This window comes from Ascaphus truei, chromosome 4 (genome assembly GCF_040206685.1).
Source record: "Ascaphus truei isolate aAscTru1 chromosome 4, aAscTru1.hap1, whole genome shotgun sequence".
In the NCBI taxonomy this organism is placed as follows: domain Eukaryota; kingdom Metazoa; phylum Chordata; class Amphibia; order Anura; family Ascaphidae; genus Ascaphus; species Ascaphus truei.
The window spans coordinates 3,679,868-3,696,854 of NC_134486.1; the positions used below are offsets into that span (position 1 = coordinate 3,679,868).

Here is a 16,987-nt window from a genome sequence, read left to right on the forward strand (position 1 = left end):
CACAGTCACTGTCATACACACTCACAGTCAGTCATACACACACACAGTCACTGTCATACACACACAGTCACTATCACACAAACACACATTCAGTGTCACTGTCACACACACACACACACACACACACACACAGTCAGTATCACATACAGAGTCACTGTCACACACACACGGAGTCACTGTCACACACACACAGTCAGTATCACATACAGAGTCACTGCCACACACACACACACACCGTTACTGTCACAAACAGTCAGTATCACATACAGAGTCACTGTCACACACACACGGAGTCACTGTCACACACACACACACACACACACACACACACACACACACACAGTCAGTATCACATACAGAGTCACTGCCACACACACAGTCACTGTCACACACACACACACAGTCACTGTCACGCACACACACAGTCACTGTCTCACACACACAGTCACTGTCACACACACAGTCAGTATCACATACAGAGTCACGGTCTCACACACACGGAGTCACTGTCACACACACACAGTCACTGTCTCACACACACACACACACAGTCACTGTCACACACACATACATACACACACACAGTTACTGTCACACACACACAGTCACTTTCACACACAGTCAGTATCACATACAGAGTCACGGTCACACACACACGGAGTCACTGTCACATACACAGAGTCACTGTCATACACACACACACACACACACACACACACACACACACACACAACCACACACACAGTCACTGTCATACAAACACACAGAGTCACTGTCATACACACACACAGTCACTGTCATACACACTCACAGTCAGTCATACACACACACAGTCACTGTCATACACACACAGTCACTATCACACAAACACACATTCAGTGTCACTGTCACACACACACACACACACACACACACACACACATTTTCCCTCCTTTCTTTCTCATACCCCCCTCTACCTCGTTTCTCTCAAGTCCCCTTCTCCCTCGTTTCTCTATCTCTCACGTCCCTCTCTCCTTCGTCTCACCCCCCCCCCCCCCACCCTCTCCCTTCTTTCTCTCTCATATCCCTGTGACAGGGCATTTCCCCGGTTTAAAAAGGCCGCACACTGAGCCCGTCGGTAGCTAATGAGTCCAGCAAGGAGCTGGTTAATTGTAGCTAGACTCGCTAAACCCGTCTCTACCCGACTCATGAAGCAGGTTTAAAGCTGAGCTGCACAAACTCCACGGATCTCTCTAGCACTGGGGTGCTGTGTGCTGGCAAAGAGAGATCCCAGGGAACCAGGTGCTCTATTCCAGGACACAGCGAAACCTGGAACCCACCATACGTTGCCCCCCACGGAACCCGCCCAGCCCCGGAGACCAATATAAAGAGCCCCCTGCTTGCAGGTACCACTTTAGATTTTGGAGTCAGAGTTGGCAAGAGGTCTCGCCTCCCTGCCCTGCAGAAACGGGCGACATAAATGCTACTGTCTATTCCCCCAATCTATGTCTCACTGGTTGTACTTCTGCACTCGCCTCCCACAGCCCCCCTCTCCCAACTTTCTCTCACACTCCCCTTTCCCTCACAAATCCCACCCCCTCTCACTCCTTTCTCTCACACCCCTTTCCCTCACACACCCCTCTCCCGCACCCTCCTTTCTCTCACCACCCCCCCCCTTTCCCTCACACACCACTCTCTTTCACCCCCCTCTATCCCTCTTTTCTCTCTCACATAAGCTCCCAACTTTCTCTCACCCCCCCTTTCCCTCACACACCCCTCTCCCTCCTTTGTGACACCCCCTACCCCTCACACCCCTCTCCCTTACCCCCTCTCTCCCTTTTCTCTCTCACATCCCCCCTCTCCCAACTTCTCTCACATCCCCCTTTCCCTCGCCCCCCCTCTCACTCACCCCCCTTTCCCAACTTTCTCTCACACCCCCGTTTCTCTCACAGACCTATCTCCCTCTTTTCTCTCTCACATCCCCTCTCCCAACTTTCTCTCACCCCCTCCTCTCACACACCCCCTCCCTCCGGTCTCATATCCCCCTCTCCCTCCTCCTTCATGCTCTCCTCTCCCTCTATTCTCTCGCATGCTCCCCTCTATCTCCCCCACTCTTACCTTCTACATGTCTTACCTCCTCCCCCGCAGCCTCTCCCTCCCCCGCAGCCTCTCCCTCCCCCGCCCTAGTCTCTCTCCCTCCCCCGCAGCCTCTCCCTCCCCCGCAGCCTCTCCCTCCCCCCTCTCTCTCCTTCCCCCCACAGCCTCTCCCTCCCCCACCCTCCTATCTCTCTTCTCCATCCCCCGCAGCCTCTCCCTCTCCCGCCCTCCTCCCTATCTCTCCCTCCCCCACAGCCTCTCCCTCCCCCGCCTTCTTATCTCTCTTCTCCCTCCCCCGCATCCTCTCCCTCCCCCGCCCTCCTCCCTATCTCTCCCTCCCCCACAGTCTCTCCCTCCCCCACCCTCCTATCTCTCTTCTCCCTCCCCCGCAGCCTCTCTCTCCCCCGCCCTCCTCTCTGTCTCTCTCCCTCCCCCGCAGCCTCTCCCTCCCCCGCCCTCCTCTCTGTCTCTCTCCCTCCCCCGCAGCCTCTCCCTCCCCCGCCCTCCTCTCTATCTCTCCTTCTCCCCGCAGCCTCTCCCTCCCCCACCCTCCTATCTCTCTTCTCCCTCCCTCGCAGCCTCTCTCTCTCCCACCCTCCTCTCTATCTCTCCCTCCCCCACGGCCTCTCCCTCCCCCGCCCTCCTATCTCTCTTCTCCCTCCCCCGCAGCCTCTCCCTCCCCCGCCCTCCTCCCTATCTCTGCCTCCCCCACAGCCTCTCCCTCCCTCATCTCCTATCTCTTTTCTCCCTCCCCCGCAGCCTCTCCCTCCCCCGCCCTCCTCCCTATCTCTCCCTCCCCCACAGCCTCTCCCTCCCCCGCCCTCCTATCTCTCTTTTCCCTCCCCGGCAGCCTCTCCCTCCCCCGCCCTCCTCTCTCCCCCTCCACCGCCCTCCTCTCTCCCCCTCCACCGCCCTCCTCCCTCCCCTCCCCCACAGCCACTCCCCTCCCCCCTCGTCTCTCTCCCCGCCCTCCTCTTTCTCCCTCCCCAGCAGCCACTCCCCTAGTCTCTCTCCCTGCCCTCCTCTCTCTCCCTCCCCCGCAGCCGCTCCCCTCCCCCCTCGTCTCTCTCCCCGCCCTCACCTTCTGCAGGTCTCTCCTCCTCCCCCGCAGCCTCTCCCTCTCCTGTGTCGATTCCGTCCTCCTCTTCCTCTCCCTGTCCATCTAACACCGGGATACAGAGCCGGGACCGGGTCAGAGACCGCGCTGACTGAGCAGCGCCGCGCCACAGAGCACCTTGCAGTCTATTCAAGTCCACTTTATAGACCACTGGAACCCGCGGTACTGTGCTCGGTTCTGGAGACCATGGCCCATATTTACTAGGCAGTGCTATTCAATAAGGCACAATCCCGCATGGGCAGGGTCATTGGGATGGGCTGGAAGGTTTCATCCGGTGCCAGGGGGGGGAATATGGACTCGCACCACTTAGTAAATATGGGCCCATATCTTCGGACGAACATCAATTACTAGTTATGCATAGAGGGGGGGGAGAGAGGAGGCTCGGGGAGAGAGGAGGCTGGGGGAAAGAAGAGGAGGGAGGAGGAGAGGGAAGTGGGGGTGGCGGGGACGATATGAGAGGAGGAGGGGAAGTTGGGAGGTGAGGGGAGGTTGGGAGGAGTGAGGGTGGGGAGGTTGGGAGGAGTGGGGGTAGGGAGGTTGGGAGGAGTGGGGGTAGGGAGGTTGGGAGGAGTGGGGATGGGGAGGTTGTGAGGAGTGGGGGTGGAGAGGTTGGGAGGAGAGGGGGTGGAGAGGTTGGGAAGAGTGAGGGTGGGGAGGTTGGGAGGAGAGGGGGTAGGGAGGTTGGGAGGAGAGGGGGTGGAGAGGTTGGGAGGAGCATTTGGTGGGGAGGTGAGAGGGAGGTTGGGAAGAGAGGGGGAAGGTTGGGAGGAGAGAGGCAGGTTGGGGAGGTTGGGAGGAGAGAGGCAGGTTGGGGAGGTTGGGAGGAGAGGGAGGAGAGAGGCAGGTTGGGGAGGTTGGGAGGAGAGGGAGGAGGGCTATTTAATCTGGTAACTCTCTGGTCCTTAAAGGACACAGTGAGAAAAAAATACCAGACTAACAAAAATACAACATAAACCGGCACCAAGTGCGGCAGTAAGGGGGGGGGGGAGAGAGGAGGGAGAGGAGTGCGGCAGTAACTTACACTAATGTGCACTAAAATATGGGAATCCAAATGCGGGGAAACCGAGCAGAGCCCCCGCCTGGCGCCCACTGGGAGGCAAACTCTGAAACCGTCCCTGTGGACTCGGCGTACGTGTACTCTGCCCGGATACGGGAGTGCACCGGTGCCCGGAACACGGCGACAGTGTTTGTTGGGACCTCCCTCTCCAAACACTGCTTCCTGGGCTTATAAATGGCTAGCTTAGCCAATGCCAGGAGCATGCTGACGAGGAGATCCCTGGGTTTATAAATGGCCAGCTTAGCCAATGCCACGAGCAGGCTGGCGAGGAGATCCCTGGGCTTATAAATGGCTAGCTTAGCCAATGCCAGGAGCAGGCTGGCGAGGAGATCCCTGGGCTTATAAATGGCTAGCTTAGCCAATGCCAGGAGCAGGCTGGCGAGGAGATCCCTGGGCTTATAAATGGCTAGTTTAGCCAATGCCAGGAGCAGGCTGACGAGGAGATCCCTGGGCTTATAAATGGCTAGCTTAGCCAATGCCAGGAGCAGGCTGGCGAGGAGATCCCTGGGCTTATAAATGGCTAGCTTAGCCAATGCCAGGAGCAGGCTGGCGAGGAGATCCCTGGGCTTATAAATGGCTAGCTTAGCCAATGCCAGGAGCAGGCTGGCGAGGAGATCCCTGGGCTTATAAATGGCTAGCTTAGCCAATGCCAGGAGCAGGCTGGCGAGGAGATCCCTGGGCTTATAAATGGCTAGCTTAGCCAATGCCAGGAGCAGGCTGGCGAGGAGATCCCTGGGCTTATAAATGGCTAGCTTAGCCAATGCCAGGAGCAGGCTGGCGAGGAGATCCCTGGGCTTATAAATGGCTAGCTTAGCCAATGCCAGGAGCAGGCTGGCGAGGAGATCCCTGGGCTTATAAATGGCTAGCTTACCCAATGCCAGGAGCAGGCTGGCGAGGAGATCCCTGGGCTTATAAATGGCTAGCTTAGCCAATGCCAGGAGCAGGCTGGCGAGGAGATCCCTGGGCTTATAAATGGCTAGCTTACCCAATGCCAGGAGCTGGCTGGCGAGGAGATCCCTGGGCTTATAAATGGCTAGCTTAGCCAATGCCAGGAGCAGGCTGGCGAGGAGATCCCTGGGCTTATAAATGGCTAGCTTAGCCAATGCCAGGAGCAGGCTGGCGAGGAGATCCCTGGGCTTATAAATGGCTAGCTTAGCCAATGCCAGGAGCAGGCTGGCGAGGAGATCCCTGGGCTTATAAAGGGCTAGCTTAGCCAATGCCAGGAGCAGGCTGGCGAGGAGATCCCTGGGCTTATAAATGGCTAGCTTACCCAATGCCAGGAGCTGGCTGGCGAGGAGATCCCTGGGCTTATAAATGGCTAGCTTAGCCGATGCCAGGAGCAGGCTGGCGAGGAGATCCCTGGGCTTATAAATGGCTAGCTTAGCCAATGCCAGGAGCAGGCTGGCGAGGAGATCCCTGGGCTTATAAATGGCTAGCTTAGCCAATGCCAGGAGCAGGCTGGCGAGGAGATCCCTGGGCTTATAAATGGCTAGCTTACCCAATGCCAGGAGCTGGCTGGCGAGGAGATCCCTGGGCTTATAAATGGCTAGCTTAGCCAATGCCAGGAGCAGGCTGGCGAGGAGATCCCTGGGCTTATAAATGGCTAGCTTAGCCAATGCCAGGAGCAGGCTGGCGAGGAGATCCCTGGGCTTATAAATGGCTAGCTTAGCCAATGCCAGGAGCAGGCTGGCGAGGAGATCCCTGGGCTTATAAATGGCTAGCTTACCCAATGCCAGGAGCAGGCTGGCGAGGAGATCCCTGGGCTTATAAATGGCTATAAATGGCTAGCTTAGCCAATGCCAGGAGCAGGTTGACGAGGAGATCCTTAGGCTTATAAATGGCTAGCTTAGCCAATGCCAGGAGCAGGCTGGCGAGGAGATCCCTGGGCTTATAAATGGCTAGCTTAGCCAATGCCAGGAGCAGGTTGATGAGGAGATCCCTGGGCTTATAAATGGCTAGCTTAGCCAATGCCAGGAGCAGGTTGACGAGGAGATCCCTGGGCTTATTGTCCCAGGACACTGGGCACCCAAAAATAAAAAGGTGAGGGGAAAAGTGCAGCCAGAACTGCAGGAGAAGGCCCCTCAAGATGGATAAGAGGGGCTGCAGTCTGGCGCAGCTAAAGAGGAGAGGGAGGAGGAGGAGTGGGTGGATAGGTGGGAGGAGGCGGAGAGGAGAGCAGAGAGGGTGGGATAGGAGGAGAGGTGGGGAGACTAGGAGGAGTAGAGGAGGGAGGTTGGGAAGAGAGGGGGTGGTTGGGAGAATAGGGGGGGTGGGTGGAGGGAAAGGAGGCAGAGAGCGGGGAGGTGGGGAGAGAAAGGGGAGGTGGGAAGTGGAGGTGGAACAGAGGAGGCTGGGTGAGAGAGGAGGCTGGGGGAAAGAAGAGGAGGGAGGAGGAGAGGGAAGTGGGGTGGCGGGGGACGATATGAGGAAAGGGGGCGGGGTTGGAAGGAGAGGGGAGAAGACAGGGGGGAGATGGGGTGAGGAGAAAAGGAGGGAGGTTGGGAGGAGAAGGGGTGGGAAGGTTGGTAGGAGAATAGGGTGGGAAGGTTGGGAGTAAAGGGGGGTGGGGAGGTTGGGAGGAGAGGGGTGGGGGTTAGGAGGAGGAGAGGGGTGGGGGTTAGGAGGAGGAGAGGGGGTGGGGAGGAGGAGAGCGGGTGGGGGTTGGAAGGAGGAGAGGGCTGGGAGAAGAGCAGGGAGGAGATACGGGGGTTGGAAGGAGAGGTGGAGGTTGGAAGGAGAGGTGGAGGAGATACGGGGAGGAGATACAGGGGTTGGGAGGAGAGGGGGGGTTGGGAGGAGGAGAGGGGGGTTGGGTGTACGAGAGACGGGGTTGGGAGGAGAATAGGGAGGAGATAGGGGGTTGGGAGGAGGAGAGGGGATGGGGGTTGGGAGGAGTAGAGGGGGTTGGGTGTACGAGAGATGGGGTTGGGAGAGCAGGGAGAAAATAGGGGGGTTGGTAGGAGAGGTGGAGGTTGGGAGGAGCAGAGGAGGATGTGGGTTGAAAGGAGAGGGGTTGGGAGAAGAGCAGGGAGGAGATAGGGGGTTGGGAGGAGAGGTGGAGGTTGGGAAGAGAGGTGGAGGTTGGGAGAAGGAGAGGGGGGTTGGGTGGATGAGAGATGGGGTTGGGAGGAGAGTGGGAGGAGGATGGATGAGAGATAAGGGGGTTGGGAGGAGGAGAGGGGTGGGGGTTGGGAGGAGGAGAGTGGGGTGGGGGTTAGCAGGAGGAGAGGGGGTGGGGGTTGGGAGGAGGGTGGGAGTTGGGATGAGGAGAGGGGGTTGGGAGGAGAGCAGGGAGGAGATAGGGGGGTTGGGAATTGAGGTGGAGGTTGGGGGGAGGAGGAGAGAGGGTGGGGGTTGGGAGGAGGAGAGGGGTGGAGGTTGGGAGGAGAGGTGGGTTGGGAGGAGAGCAGGGAGGAGATAGGGGGTTGGGAAGAGAGGTGGAGGTTGGGAGGAGGAGAGGGGGTGGGGTTTGGGAGGAGGAGAGGGGGTTGGGAGGAGGAGAGTGGGGTGGAGGTTGGGATGAGGAGATGTGGGTTGGGAGGAGAGCGGAGAGGAGATAGGGGGTTGGGAGAAGAGGTGGAGGTTGGGAGGTTGGGAGGAAGAAAGGGGGGTGGCGGTTGGGAGGACAGTGGGGTGGAGGTTGGGAGGAGAGGTGGGTTGGGAAGAGAGCGGGGAGGAGATAGGGGGGTTGAGAGGAGAGGTGGAGGTTGGGAGAGGGGGTTGGGAGGAGGAGAGTGGGGTGGAGGTTGGGAGGAGAGGTGGGTTGGGAGAGTGGGGAGGAGATAGGGGGTTGAGAGGAGAGGTAGAGGTTGGGAGGAGAGGGGTTGGGAGCAGGAGAGGTGGGTTGGGAGAGTGGGGAGGAGATTTGGGGCTGAGAGGAGAGGTGGAGGTTGGGAGGAGGAGAGTGGGGTGGAGGTTGGGAGGAGGAGAGGTGGGTTGGGAGAGTGGGGAGGAGATAGGGGGTTGAGAGGAGAGGTGGAGGTTGGGAGGAAGAGAGGGGGTGGAGGTTGGGAGGAGGAGAAGTGGGTTGGGAGAGTGGGGAGGAGATAGGGGGTTGAGAGGAGAGGTGGAGGTTGGGAGGAGGAGAGGGGGTTGGGAGGAGGATAGTGGGGTGGAGGTTGGGAGGAGGAGAGGTGGGTTGGGAGAGCAGGGAGGAGATCGGGGGGTTGAGAGGAGAGGTGGAGGTTGGGAGGAGGAGAGGGGGTTGGGTGTTGGGAGCAGGAGAGGTGGGTTGGGAGAGCAGGGAGGAGATGGGGGGGTTGGGAGGATAGGTGGGGGTTGGGATGAGAGGGGGTGGGGGTTGGGAGGAGGAGAGTGGGTTGGAGGTTGGGAGGAGGAGAGGTGGGTTAGGAGAGCGGGGAGGAGATAGGGGGTTGGGAGGAGAGGTGGAGGTTGGGAGGAGGAGAGGGGGTTGGGAGGAGGAGAGGGGGTGGAGGTTGGGAGGAGGAGAGGTGGGTTGGGAGAGCGGGGAGGAGATAAGGGGTTGGGAGGAGAGGTGGAGGTTGGGAGGAGGAGAGGGGGTTGGGAGGAGGAGAGGGGGTGGAGGTTGGGAGGAGGAAAGGTGGGTTGGGAGAGTGGGTAGGAGATAGGGGGGTTGGGGGCAGAGGTGGAGGTTGGGAGGAGAGGGTGTTGGGAGGAGGAGAGGGGGTGGAGGTTGGGAGGAGGAGAGGTAGGTTGGGAGAGCGGGGAGGAGATAGATGGGTTGGGAGGAGAGGTGGAGGTTGGGAGGAGAGGGGGTTGGGAGGAGGAGAATGGGTGGAGGTTGGGAGGAGAGGTTGGGTTGGGAGAGCGGGGAGGAGATGGGGGGTTGGGAGGAGAGGTGGAGGTTGGGAGGAGAGGAGGGTGGGGGTTGGGAGGAGGAGAGGTGGGTTGGGAGGAGAGTAGGGAGGAGATAGGGGGGTTGGGAGGAGAGGTGGAGGTTGGGAGGAGGAGAGGGGAGTGGGGGTTGGGAGGAGGAGAGGTAGGTTGGCAGAGCGGGGAGGAGATAGATGGGTTGGGAGGAGAGGTGGAGGTTGGGAGGAGAGGGGGTTGGGAGGAGGAGAATGGGTGGAGGTTGGGAGGAGAGGTTGGGTTGGGAGAGCGGGGAGGAGATGGGGGGTTGGGAGGAGAGGTGGAGGTTGGGAGGAGAGGAGGGTGGGGGTTGGGAGGAGGAGAGGTGGGTTGGGAGGAGAGTAGGGAGGAGATAGGGGGGTTGGGAGGAGAGGTGGAGGTTGGGAGGAGGAGAGGGGAGTGGGGGTTGGGAGGAGGAGAGGGGAGTGGGGGTTGGGAGGAGGAGAGGGGAGTGGGGGTTGGGAGGATATGAGACACTTTCAAATACATAAGGGGTTTCAACATAGTAGAGGAGGGAAGCATGTATCAGAGAGAGAGAGGAGCTGGAACACGAGGTCATTGGCTGACGCTGGAGGGCAGCAGGTTAAGAGGAAATGTAGGCCGTTCTTCTTTATGGAAAGGGTGGTGGATTCATGGAATAGTCTCCCAGCAGAGGTGGTCAGGGCAGAAAGGGAATTCACACAGGCTGGGATAGATATGTAGCCAGGCCCCTCTGCGCTCATTCCCCTCCCTGCCGCTTATCTCCGCTGCGGTCGGGAGAGTTGCGGCCGGTTGCGGGGGCGAGCGAGTGCAGGCGGCGGGGGCGCGTGTCTGCGGGAGGTGTCGGGATGTGGGCAAGGTTGCCAACGGGTGCAGGGAGCGCTCCGGAGGCTCCGCGGCAGCCAGAGCGCTCAGGGCGCCACCATCTTGTGTGTCGCGCATGTGCAGTGCGGTCAATAGCGTCGGCCATTACAGTAAGCTCCGCATGGGGGAACTACATTACCCGGAAGCCTCTGAGGACTGCTATATCACCTGATGCATTATAGCCAATAGGGCTCCTAGAACCTCCTGCATGGAGATAGATATATTTTGCGCGCTGGGAAAGCACGCCAGTCGGTGCCAGGAGAGGATAGGGGAAGGAGGTGTAAGTGCAGAGAGGCAAGTAGCCTCTGCACTAGGCCAGCAACCCCCTAGACCCCAGAGAGGCCCTGAGTCAAAGTATAGCTTCTGGCTGCTATAGGGACAGGCCCTAGGATAGGGACCCTGCCCCATTAGTACTGCAGTAAGAGAGAGGAATGCAGCAGACGCTGAAGACCCTAGAGAGAGAGGTCTGGGACCGGGTCTACTCAGGATCCAGAGAGGCTGCCTTCAGGGTGGGACCACCCTAAGGGGCGACAGCCCAGCAGAGTCCAGGACGTCACTGAGATCGTGGATCAGCGGATCCTTTTTGAAGATATCCATGTGCCCGGGTGCTGGCGCACTGGGCAGGTATCGTTACATACATGCACCAACTGAGTACTCGCACATAGTGGCAGCGCTGACCACGGGGCAAGGGTGGAAGGGTTGTACTGTGGACACAGTGTGGGGTACACGGTGGAGGGGGTACGCCTTGTATGGGGTGTGGGTAACTGACTCTGGGAGCTTATAGAGTGATAAGAGATAGGCAGCACGAGTAGCTTTCTGTTTTCAGGGGGAAACAGGGCTACAGATATAAGGCTAAATCCTAAATATGAGAGAAAGCCCAAAGGATGTACTGGGGTGTGAGGTGTTACTGCAGTCTGCAGGTAGGAGAGTGGCCAAACACGTGGGGGCCACATGGTACTTATCGGGGTTCATGCCGTAAAACCCTTAGGGACAGATTTGAGGTGAAATCCCACAGAATCAGGTTTGAGCTGCTATTCCCTCTCCCAGAATCCCCTGCGTGTCCCCGCCATGTTCTTTTATCCCGGACAGCAGGGACTTCCTCCCATTTCTCCTCACCTGTCTGGAATTCAATAGTCCTCAGCATCTCAGCCACGAGGTCCACGTTGACACAGAAGTGGTCCATGTTCTCATACCCTGGCTCGGGACGATCTATCGTGGACACTTTGGACATGTCTGTGATCCTGCAGACACGGCACACAGCTCAGAGGAGCCAACATATACCAGCGCGCACATCCACTGGGGGGAACCGTGTCACTGCGTCCCTGTGTCACTCTGCACTGGGGGGAACCGTGTCACTGCGTTCCTGTGTCACTCTGCACTGGGGGGAACCGTGTCACTGCGTTCCTGTGTCACTGTGTCACTCAGCACTGGGGGGAACCGTGTCACTGCGTCCCTGTGTCACTGTGTCACTCTGCATTGGGGGGAACCGTGTCACTGCGTTCCTGTGTCACTGTGTCACTCAGCACTGGGGGGAACCGTGTCACTGCGTCCCTGTGTCACTGTGTCACTCTGCACTTGGGGGAACCGTGTCACTGCGTTCCTGTGTCACTGCGTCACTCTGCACTGGGGGGAACCATGTCACTGCGTCACTGTGTCACTGTGTCACTCTGCATTGGGGGGAACCATGTCACTGCGTCCCTATGTCACTGTGTCACTCTGCATTGGGGGGAACCGTGTCACTGCGTCCCTGTGTCACTCTGCACTGGGGGGAACCGTTTCACTGCGTCACTGTGTCACTCTGCACTGGGGGGAACCGTGTCACTGCGTCCCTGTGTCACTGTGTCACTCTGCACTGGGGGGAACCGTGTCACTGCATCCCTGTGTCACTGTGTCACTCTGCACTGGGGGAACCGTGTCTCTGCGTCCCTGTGTCACTCTGCACTGGGGGGAACCGTGTCACTGCGTCTCTGTGTCACTGTGTCACTCTTCACGGGGGGACCGTGTCACTGTGTCACTCTGCACTGGGGGGAACCATGTCACTGCGTCCCTGTGTCACTGTGTCACTCTGCACTGGGGGGAACCATGTCACTGCGTCCCTGTATCACTGTGTCACTCTGCACTGGGGGGAACCATGTCACCTCGTCCCTCTGTCACTCTGCACTGGGGGGAACTGTGCAACTGCGTCCCTGTGTCACTGTGTCACTCTGCACTGGGGGGAACCGTGTCACTGCGTCCCTGTTTCACTCTGCACTGGGGGGAACCGTGTCACTGCGTCCCTGTGTCACTGTGTCACTCTGCACTGGGGGGAACCGTGTCACTGCGTCCCTGTGTCACTGTCACTCTGCACTGGAGGGAACCGTGTCACTGCGTCCCTGTGTCACTCTGCACTGGGGGGAACCGTGTCACTGCGTCCCTGTGTCACTGTGTCACTCTGCACTGGGGGGGGAACCGTGTCACTGCATCCCTGTGTCACTCTGCACTGGGGGGAACCGTGTCACTGTGTCACTGTGTCACTCTGCACTGGGGGGAACCGTGTCACTGCGTCCCTGTGTCACTCTGCACTGGGGGGAACCGTGTCACTGCGTCCCTGTATCACTGTGTCACTCTGCACTGGGGGGAACCGTGTCACTGCGTCCCTGTGTCACTCTGCACTGGGGGGAACCGTGTCACTGCGTCCCTGTATCACTGTGTCACTCTGCACTGGGGGGAACCGTGTCACTGCGTCCCTGTGTCACTCTGCACTGGGGGGAACCGTGTCACTGCGTCCCTGTATCACTGTGTCACTCTGCACTGGGGGGAACCGTGTCACTGCGTCCCTGTGTCACTCTGCACTGGGGGGAACCGTGTCACTGTGTCACTCTGCACTGGGGGGAACCGTGTCACTGCGTCCCTGTGTCACTCTGCACTGGGGGGAACCGTGTCACTGTGTCACTCTGCACTGGGGGGAACCGTGTCACTTCGTCACTGTGTCACTGTGTCACTGTGTCACTCTGCACTGGGGGGAACCGTGTCACTGCGTCCCTGTATCACTGTGTCACTCTGCACTGGGGGGAACCGTTTCACTGCGTCCCTGTGTCACTGTGTCACTCTGCACTGGGGGGAACCGTGTCACTGAGTCCCTGTATCACTGTGTCACTCTGCACTGGGGGAAACCGTGTCACTGCGTCCCTGTGTCACTCTGCACTGGGGGGAACCATGTCACTGTGTCACTGTGTCACTGTGTCACTCTGCACTGGGGGGAACCGTGTCACTGCGTCCCTATGTCACTCTGCACTGGGGGGAACCGTGTCACTGTGTCACTGTGTCACTCTGCACTGGGGGGAACCGTGTTACTGCGTCCCTGTGTCACTGTGTCACTCTGCACTGGGGGGAACCGTGTCACTGCGTCCCTGTGTCACTCTGCACTGGGGGGAACCATGTCACTGCGTCACTGTGTCACTCTGCACTGGGGGGAACCGTGTCACTGCGTACCTGTGTCACTCTGCACTGGGGGGGAACCGTGTCACTGCATCCCTGGGTCACTCTGCACTGGGGGGAACCGTGTCACTGCGTCACTGTGTCACTCTGCACTGGGGAGAACCATGTCACTGTGTCACTGTGTCACTCTGCACTGGGGGGGGAACCGTGTCACTGCGTCCCTGTATCACTCTGCACTGGGGGAAACCGTGTCACTGCGTCCCTGTGTCACTCTGCACTGGGGAGAACCATGTCACTGTGTCACTGTGTCACTCTGCACTGGGGGAACCGTGTCACTGCGTCCCCGTGTCACTCTGCACTGGGGGGAACCGTGTCACTGTGTCACTGTGTCACTCTGCACTGGGACAGACTCCATAGGTCAGTGGTCCCTTTGGGGTCACTGTGTCCTCCTGATTAGGGGACAGACTCCCTTCCGTATGTATCACGGTATCCCCCTGTGACATGGTGTCACCATGTCATTGTGTCACTGCGTCACGGTGTCCCAGTGTCATGGTGCCCCCTGTGTCACTGCGTCACGGTGTCCCCCTGTGTCACTGCGTCATTGTTTCCCCCTGTCATTGTCTCACTGCATCACGGTATCCCCCTGTGTCATGGTGTCCCCATGTCATTGTGTCACGGTGTCCCGTGTCATGGTGCCCCCTGTGTCACTGTGTCCCTCTGTGTCACTGCGTCACGGTGTCCCCCTGTGTCATGGTGTCCCCTGTGTCACCCTGCGTCACGGTGTCCCCGTGTCACTGCATCACGGTGTCCCCGAGTCACTACGTCACGGTGTCCCCCTGTGTCACGTGTCCCCCTGTGTCACGGTGTCCCCCTGTGTCACGGTGTCCCCCTGTGTCACTATGTGAAGGTGTCCCACTGTGTCACGATGCCCCCCTGTGTCGCCGCATCACGGTGTCCCCTGTGTCACTGTGTCACTGTGTCCCCCTCTGTCACTGTGTCACGGTGTCCCTGTGTGTCACTGCTACACGGTGTCCCCCTGTGTCACGGTGTCCCCCTGTGTCCCCAGTGTCATGGTGTCCCCCTGTGTCACTGTGTCACGGTGTCCCCATGTGTCACGGTGTTCCTGAATCACAGTGTCCCCCTGTGTTCCCTGCGTCACAGTGTCCCCCCGTGTCACTGCAACCCCCTGTGTCACTGCGTCATGGTTTCACGATGTCCCCTTGTGTCACTACGTCATGGTGTCCCCCTGTGTCATGGTAGGTCATGGTGTCATGGTGTCCCCCTGTGTCACTGCATCACTGTGTTCCCCTGTGTCACTGGTCACGGTGTCCCCCTGTGTCACGGTGTCCCTGTATCACGGTGTCCCCCTGTGTCCCCTGTGTCCCTGCATCATGGTGTCCCCCTGTGTCACTGCGTCACGGTGTCCTCCTGTGTCCCCTGTGTCATGGTGTCCCTGTATCACGGTGTCCCCCTGTGTTACTGCGTCACGGTGTCCCCTTGTGTTCCCTGTGTCACTGCGTCACGGTGTCCCCCTGTGTCACGGTGTCCCCCTGTCATTGTGTCACCTTGTGATGAGAAAGTGGGTGTCACCGCACACACAGCAGGGCCGATGTTAGCTGTTACTGTCTATAACACGTGTGTACAGTGATTACACAGCTCACACTCACTTCTTTATCAGCTCCTTGGCGTGCTGTGAGGATAAAAGGCACGTGTAAGATACTCAGTACACGGGTACCAGGCGAGGTACTCACTGCTCCCCCACCCCACAGTCTTAGGCCTCGGACATGGTCAAAAAGACCGCGCTGAGGGGAAACATTCTCCCTATCAGCGCGGCTTTAGATGGCGCTTCCGCAGGCGTGCGGAGGCGTGCGGAGGCGTGTGGAAATGCAGGAGACAGGCAGGTTTACATTTTGCCGCTCATGCAAGCGCAGGGCCGGTCACGTGACTGCCAGAAGCCAATGGCAGTCCGTGACGTCGGCGCCGTGACGTGGCGCGCAAGCCCCGCCTCCCGCCCAGCTCCCGCCCGGGTCCCACCCGGCTCCCACCCTGCACACAAGCGCGCTCGCTGACGCTCATGCAGGGACACGAAAAATCTCCTGCGTGAGCAGGTGAGCATGAGTCAGCGCTGCCCAGCGCCGCTCCCTGCACCATGTTCCAGCGCCGCTCCCTGCACCATGTCCCAGCGCCGCTCCCTGCACCATGTCCCAGGCCTTACAGGAAAGGAGTGTCTGTCTGTCGGACTGAGTGACTGTCGGACTGAGTGACTGTCGGACTGAGTGTCTGTCTGACTGAGTGTCTGTCTGACTGAGTGTCTGTCTGACTGAGTGTCTGTCTGACTGAGTGTCTGTCTGACTGAGTGTCTGTCTGACTGAGTGTCTGACTGATTGAGTGTCTGACTGATTGAGTGTCTGAGCGTCTGACTGACTGAGTGAGCATCTGACTGACTGAGTGGGTGTCTGACTGACTGAGTGGGTGTCTGACTGGGTGGGTGTCTGACTGGGTGGGTGTCTGACTGGGTGGATGTTTGACTGACTGGGTGGGTGTCTGACTGACTGAGTGGGTGTCTGACTGACTGAGTGGGTGCCTGACTGACTGAGTGGGTGTTTGACTGACTGAGTGTCTGACTGACTGAGTGGGTGTCTGACAGACTGAGTGGTGTCTGACTGACTGAGTCGGTGTCTGACTGACTGAGTGTCTGACTGACTGAGTGAGTGTCTGACTGACTGAGTGAGTGTCTGACTGACTGACAGTATTTACATGTATTGCAATATGAAGTGAGTACCCACGCTCTGTAGTCTAATGTGGTGCTGCCCTCTAGTGGTAGTTTGAGATCAGTTTACAATCGATGCGTTTGATTCTCAATTGATATTACTGTATGTAGCCAGGTGTCGGCCCTACTCCTGGCAGTGAGCCCTGGTACAGTCAGGCTGCCAGTAGTTGATATGGGGTTTCCCCCCTCCTTGGAACTGCTCATGAGTGACAGTGGAAGGCAGTGACATCAGGCCTGGGCATGTCCTATCATGAGCCAGGACTAGTGCCCTCCTCCTGGCAGTACTTAAGAGAAGGTACCGCCCAAATTTAGCAGTGCCTCTACCCACTTGAGAGGGGCAGGTCACACAGCCGAGAGCCTGAACATTGGGCCTTCTCTGGTCCTCTTCCCTCCGAGGGAGCGTGAGTGTGAACCTTGCCCCAGACTCTGATAGGGAGACTGGGGAGTGCTGGGACTGCTGCAGGTCCCTCAGGGGCCTGTAGTGCAGGTCCAGGGATCATCCTTCAGGGTAGCGGAGAGAGACTGCATCAGGCAGAAGCCTGCGTGTAACTGTGCTGTACAGAAGCACACACTGTCCTGTTGTTATATACCTCCTGCCTGGTGCGTGACCTTACTGGGGAGGAGAGGTAATACGTTCTACCGTGGGAGATCCCTTTCAGCTCCTGGAGCCTACGGCAGATGGAGGCGCTGCACGGCTAAGGAGATATGTGGGGTATGAACCCCAGAAGCCTGTTCCTGTGTCCCCACTACCACCGGCAGACGACTCAGCCCTCCTGTTACAAGCGGGTATCATCCACCATACACCGTAGTAATGGCCAAATCTCCCACCGGGTGGGGGAAACACTGTGCTGAAAGAAGGAGGGAGGCTAGGTGTAGT

At 58.8% G+C, this 16,987-nt stretch overlaps 1 protein-coding gene across 1 annotated transcript in view; it reads right to left on the reverse strand.

The window, feature by feature from the left end:
• TRIM54 (tripartite motif containing 54) overlaps nucleotides 1-16,987 on the reverse strand; it is a 40,457-nt gene that overhangs the window by 1,814 nt on the left and 21,656 nt on the right. The window contains exons 6-8 of the mRNA XM_075595203.1: nucleotides 15,008-15,030; nucleotides 11,040-11,164; nucleotides 3,158-3,238 (exon numbers count right to left, since the gene is read on the reverse strand). Coding sequence (XP_075451318.1) covers nucleotides 3,158-3,238; nucleotides 11,040-11,164; nucleotides 15,008-15,030 — 229 coding nt within the window. The remainder of the gene's footprint in view (nucleotides 1-3,157; nucleotides 3,239-11,039; nucleotides 11,165-15,007; nucleotides 15,031-16,987) is intronic.